Raw genomic sequence first — 6,094 nt, 5'->3', positions numbered from 1 at the left:
GTCGATTGTAAATGTTCCATATCATAGAAAATGTGAACGTCTTTGCATTTTAAAGTGTTTTAACTTGCATAGTTTTTATAACGACTGAAACTAAAGAAAGAATATTGTTCTAAAGTAAGTCAAGCTGACTTTTGTTTTACACACAAACAGTGGTCTCCTGGGTGAAAGTCCTGTGTTTGTTCGACCCGTCCAGCCTCCACGACCTCTTCTCTTTATACTTCGTCGCCAGACTTCCTCCTTAGCTGCTGTCATAATTACTACGAGCTTCGGCTGATACAGTTTGTGTTTTGTACATTATATATTGCTAATAAAAAGAGATAAAATATAAAATAATAAATTACTTTGCATTGCAGATTAATGCAATAACCTGAAACCAGATCTATTTGTGCTCAAACTGTGATTTAAAAGCTCAAAAACAATATGAGTTCAAAACATCACTTAAAAACATTGCTAATATGTTTATTTGTTGACACTTTTTGTTTCATCAAGAAAACTAAGAGATAAAGAGGATGTGTTTCATAGCATGTTGACATAAGAATGTACAGGTTATTCATCACACTCTAATGTTCCAGTTGTAGTTTTCTTATCCAGGCTTCTGTCTATTTGTCCAATCTTGACTTGGATCTCATTTGATCCTGCAGTTGATCACAGAGATTCCACCTCCATGTTTTTCTGCCCTGAAAGTTCTCTCTTCACCCACCTGAACTAAAAAATGTTCAGAAAATGCAACACCTGTGCCCAGGTGATATGAAAAGTTCATGACGAGGAAAACTTATAATAGAGTGTCTTTTTAAAAGTCCTTGCTGCAAATCATGTTAGCCATTTGAATAATTTCGTGAAGTTGTTTGAGGAACTCTTCTGCATTTTTCTCTTGGAGGAGTTCACACTTGCGACACATTGGCTCCTTCTGTGGAGGTGAACAAAAAAACAAAGATATATTATTGGTCAAACAAACTTGGTGACACAAACAAGACCTAAAGAGCAGTTGGAGCAGCTCTGTTTAGAATAAATCATAAACTTTCACAACCACGGACCACAAGAACATGATGTTGTAATGTCGGAGTGGCGCAGGGCTCTATTCTAGGTCCTCCCTCTTCCGCTATTAGATTAATGATCACCCTACAGCTGGACTTTTTTTCTGAATCTTATCTGTCACATGAGTTGACTGGTAACACCCTATTAAATCTGTACCAGCTACAGGCTGCTGTATTAGATATAAACCACAGCTAAATATAATGTTATTTTTGGATCTTTAAGTATTTCTAGCGTCTGTGATTTCATTTAGCTGCACTTTGTGCAATGCTTCTGGACAATAAATCACAAGAGGGGGTTGGATATGATGTTTAAAATTCCCAAACATGATTCAAATGTACAAAGACACAGAACAACGACAAATAGACACAAAATGACTACAAAGAGACACAAAATGACTACAAAGAGACACAAAACGACGACAAATAGACACAAAATGACTACAAAGAGACACAAAATGACTACAAAGAGACACAAAATGACTACAAAGAGACACAAAACGACGACAAAGAGACACAAAACGACTACAAAGAGACGACAAAGAGACACACAACCACAGAGAGATACGTAACGACACAAACAACAACAAATACAGCCTAAACAGATATAAAGTCTGTGCGTCTTGTTACGATATGAGAGGTTGAGGGGCCTTCTGTAAATCTGTCCAATGCCCGTATAACAATGTATAAAACAAATATAATACAATATACAGATTGTTATATATGGATTTTTACATTCTGCCTTTAAGCCTCCCCACATGAGCCTTCAACAACACAAATAGAGAATGTTTAACATTCCTCCTGATCTTACAAACAGATAGTTTTGGATTTGTTTGGAGCATTCTTCTGCTACTACTATGCTTTTTATTGTCTTGGATGTAGCTGCTTTTACCAGTTGTGACATGCAGCTTCTTGGCACACGAGGGTTGGACACATGAGTGTGAGACGAGAGCTTCAGGGTAAATCGTCTCAGAGGGATTCGCTTTCCCGTATTCTTTCATTTAGAAAATATGCCTCTCGGTTCTGATGATCAATTTCTGAAAACAGAGTCTGGGCCTGCAGAGCTTCTGTCTAAATCTCTAGTTATGTCGGCATCAGTGCAAATGTATGTCATCACTAAAACAGGTGGTCAGGGTCAAACAGTATAAAGCTTTGTTTTCCTGCAGCAGGCATGAGGATGTTGCAGTTTTTGTAGTTCTCAGTCAAATATTCCAGATTACATCGTAATCCAAACCAGGTCTTTGGCCAAAAGTGGAGGACAAAATGCCAAGAAATTCACTAATTTTAAAACATTGTTCTCACAAACCCAGATCTCCAGAGTTAACAACATCTGGTTCTCATCTGGTTCTCTTCCTCTGTTACAGCAAGAGTTTCCCCAACAACAGAGTCCAACTGTTTGTACTTCAACTTCTCCCTCCTGAATCTGTAGCTTTGTGGCTTGTTTAGCATTTTACACACTCAGCTCTGATTGGACCGTTGTTTTCTGATGCTGCATGACAGAAGTAGCTCACAACCCATTTAGCAGGTAATATTTTTATTTACAGATAATATTCCCCCCCCGAAAAATCTCTAGAATTGAAGGACAGTAAATAGACAAGAGATATTTGTCATTTCCTACGCTTGGTTACAATCAATGTCAGGCTCCAACTAGCCATTATATTTGTTCTGTTTATTCTGCTGAAACATTTCTTAATCAACGTTTTAGTCTATAAAATGTAAAAAACTGTGGAAAATGTTCCTGAAGCCCAAGTTGATGTCTTCAAATGTCTTGTTTTGTTCAGCAAACAGTGGAAATTCCTCACAATTGAAAAGCTGGAGTAATGAGCGTCTGGCATTTCTAATTATTTGTTTATTATGAAACTATTAAAAACACATCAATGATGACCGTCCTGCTGCCACAAATGCTCACTAGAGCGCCAAATGTGGATTAATCCGCCGCTTAAAATAGTCCCCAACAAATCCACTATTTCCTCCTGTTTGATAAAAACTGCAGTGACCAGCTGTTTTAGGAAATTACTGGTGAAACTATGTATTTCTGAAGCATTTTCAAGGATTTCAGTATGTCAACACATTGAAATCATTCAGCCATCTTTTATTTTCCATTTTCTGAGGTGTCCCACAGGGTTCAATACTAGATCCCGTTTCTTTTTCTTCTTGATATGCTCCTATTAGGCCAAATTATATAAAATTACAATCCATCTGGTGCTGTGGATAAATTCTGAATCTTATCTGTCACATGAGTTGACTGGTAACACCCTATTAAATCTGTACCAGCTACAGGCTGCTGTATTAGATATAAACCACAACTAAATATAATGTTATTTTTGGATCTTTAAGTATTTCTAGCGTCTGTGATTTCATTTAGCTGCACTTTGTGCAATGCTTCTGGACAATAAATCACAAGAGGGGGTTGGATATAATGTTTAAAATTCCCAAACATGATTCAAATGTAAATAAACTCTGGAGTTGGCCTATTTCTTAAAACGTGACAAAATAAAAACGTTATTTAAATATTCATGCCAGCATTCCTCCTCACCTCGCTGAAATAAAGCTGTAGTTTTTCAAGCATGGATTTCATTCTGAGTTCACCGGGAGCCTGAACAGTAATGGTCTTCCACTCTTCAAACAGGACATGTATCTCTGCAGATAAACATCTGAGGGTGGAGCGGGGACATTTCTGCTGGAGAGACGGAGACAGAGATCAGAATCACAAACGGTTCATTCACAAGAATGAGAGAGAGACAGAGACAAAGGTCACAGAGAGAGACAGGTGAGAGAGAGAGACAGGTGAGAGAGAGAGAGACAGGTGAGAGAGAGAGAGACAGGTGAGAGAGAGAGACAGGTGAGAGAGAGAGAGACAGGTGAGAGAGAGAGGTGAGAGAGAGAGAGACAGGTGAGAGAGAGAGACAGGTGAGAGAGAGAGAGACAGGTGAGAGAGAGAGAGACAGGTGAGAGAGAGAGACAGGTGAGAGAGAGAGAGACGGGTGAGAGAAAGAGACAGGTGTATATAATACCTCAACAAAATGTTCTACATTTTAACTTCATTTTGTAATAAACGGCTTGAACACAATATTTAATACATTTTATAATAAATTATTTCATAATTAATTTGTTATTAAAAGTAACGCGAGTACTTTTAACCTTTTAACAACAAGAGCATCTCAAACGTCAGTTCACTACTAATAAAGTTCTCATCTCATCTCCTGCATTATATTGATAAAAATATCACTATAACTATAACAAAATCATTTTATTCTTGTGAATTAGTTTTATATAAATGTTATTTGTAGGGAACATGGTTGTCAAAAATAAAAAAGTGGATTAATAATGTGTGATTTATTAACGGGTTGTCTCTTTGTCAGCTTCTGTATTTGTGTAAAAATGTGAACCACTGAGAGAGGCCAAAGGTCAGATGCATGCTGGAACAGTTAACGGACATTTGAGCGTCAGAGGTCAGAGGTCAGAAGGAGCTCGTACCTGGAAGTCTTCGCGGGTAGGTGTGTACAGTCTGCTTGTCAAGTCCTGAGGAAGAAGAGAAGAGTCACATGTTTAACGTTCTACCAGCTGATTCAAGTTTCATGGTTATCACACATTCATTCTTTTTCATTCTTCTGCAGACAAAATACTAGTTCATATCTTGTGTTCTCCACATATAAACATATATATATAAATGTATAAGTGTATACATGTTGCTGATAATACACCACCCTACTGTAAATGTTTTCCAGCCCTTAAGAGATTGTAGAGATTCCAGCACTGTAAGATTTATTCATGCATCTTTTTAAGATAAGAGACTAAACGTCATCGATCATGTGAAGCACAACAAGTTTCAACTTGACAAGAGATTTCTGTCAGAAACATCTCAACGACAGAATTACAAATCCACCCAATCTCAGCAGTTATTAAAAACCTGAGAAGATATTAGATATTGATTACCTGCAGGGTGGTGTTAATGATGGTTTTGTTGAGCCTTGTGAGGAGATCCTCGGTTCTGCAGGGTTTGGCGGCGGGTTGCGTTGGCAGGCCGAGCAGACAGACGAGGCACAGATACAGAGAGGCCGGAGATAACCTCCCTCTCAGCATGGCACAACCATCACAACCATCACAACCATCCTCACTTCATCCGCTGGCGGCTCGCTCCGCTGCAGCATCCCGATCAGCAGCCTCCGGGGGTCTGTCGGCTCGGCCGGAGAGTCCAGATCCAGAAACAGAAGTCCATGTTTGAGAAAGTTTCCTGTGAGCAACACGCAAAGTCTTCCTGTAATCCTGCAGGAAATCCCAGACCAGCTGAGGAAAAACCCTCTGCAGCTTCTTCAGCCTCCAGAGACTGCCGAGGAGCCCACGAGCAAAGACGCAGCTGGACGACAGAGAACAGAGTCGGGACAAAAAAAGGAACAAAATGAATTCTTGATTCACAAAAATCCTTCAGTTAATCCTCCAGAAGGTCCACAGGAGGAGAAGACTGCCACAAGATAAAAAAATAAAAAAAGCTGCACAAACCAAATCCCATCAAAGAAACGGAAGCTTTTCTGTTCTTGGTGGTGATTTGTCTCTTCAGTCCCTGAACTGTGGACCCAGAGGAGGAGAAGAAGGAGAGGAAGAGGAGGAGAAGAAGGAGAAGAGGAGGAACTGTGGATCACCAAGGAGGAGAAGAATTTCCCGCCACGTTGGTCTCCAACGAGGTTGAAATCAAAATTGTTCCTTCACCAGAGATCCTCACTCCTCTTCGTCTCCCTTCTGTCACTCTCCTCTCTCCTACCCTCCTGTTTTCACTTTCTCACTCCTCCCATTCCTCCTCCTCCTCCTCCTCCTCCTCCTCCTCCTCCTCCTCCTCATTTGGCTCCAGGGAGTTCAATGTGTCACACTCAGTTCTCTTTTTTCTCAGACGTTTTTCATATCTCCTCCTCCTTTTTCTGGAGTATTTGACCTTTTCAAGGACAGACCTGTCATTGTGAAATGTTACTGCAGTGGAATCACATGTTACTGTGAGTTGAGTTTAGTATGAACGTTGCACGAGTCCTTTGAAGTCTTTTATGTTCTTTTTGCTCATTTCATTGTAACAG

At 39.6% G+C, this 6,094-nt stretch overlaps 1 protein-coding gene across 3 annotated transcripts; it reads right to left on the bottom strand.

Annotated features, from left to right (window-relative positions):
* Window positions 1-456: 456 nt before the first annotated feature.
* LOC129095084 (interleukin-15-like) lies at window positions 457-5,760 on the bottom strand. Of its 3 annotated transcripts, XM_054603468.1 has the most exons (5): window positions 5,532-5,760; window positions 4,968-5,388; window positions 4,509-4,553; window positions 3,568-3,711; window positions 457-907 (listed from the first exon to the last, which is right to left on the bottom strand). In XM_054603468.1, the coding sequence occupies exons 2-5, from the start codon at window positions 5,112-5,114 to the stop codon at window positions 791-793; spliced, it is 453 nt and encodes a 150-aa protein (XP_054459443.1). In that variant the 5' UTR covers window positions 5,115-5,388; window positions 5,532-5,760; the 3' UTR covers window positions 457-790. The 3 variants fall into 3 exon arrangements, with proteins under 3 accessions (XP_054459443.1, XP_054459435.1, XP_054459451.1); XM_054603460.1 differs by having other exon boundaries at window positions 4,968-5,760; XM_054603476.1 differs by having other exon boundaries at window positions 3,568-3,708; window positions 4,968-5,760.
* Between the last annotated feature and the right edge of the window lie 334 nt (window positions 5,761-6,094).

The sequence above is a fragment of the Anoplopoma fimbria genome, chromosome 1 (assembly GCF_027596085.1).
Source record: "Anoplopoma fimbria isolate UVic2021 breed Golden Eagle Sablefish chromosome 1, Afim_UVic_2022, whole genome shotgun sequence".
NCBI lineage: Eukaryota > Metazoa > Chordata > Actinopteri > Perciformes > Anoplopomatidae > Anoplopoma > Anoplopoma fimbria.
The sequence above is the reverse complement of the archived record's forward strand: the minus strand, read 5'-3'. Positions and strand labels throughout refer to the sequence as shown.

Excerpts from the sequence above, each read along its gene's own strand:
- LOC129095084 (XM_054603460.1), bottom strand. The coding sequence starts at position 5,114 with ATGCTGAGAGGGAGGTTATCTCCGGCCTCTCTGTATCTGTGCCTCGTC. Across the intron at positions 4,554-4,967 it reads TCATTAACACCACCCTGCAG|GACTTGACAAGCAGACTGTA; the intron begins GTAATCAATATC and ends CTTCTTCCTCAG. Across the intron at positions 3,712-4,508 it reads CTACCCGCGAAGACTTCCAG|CAGAAATGTCCCCGCTCCAC; the intron begins GTACGAGCTCCT and ends CCGTCTCTCCAG.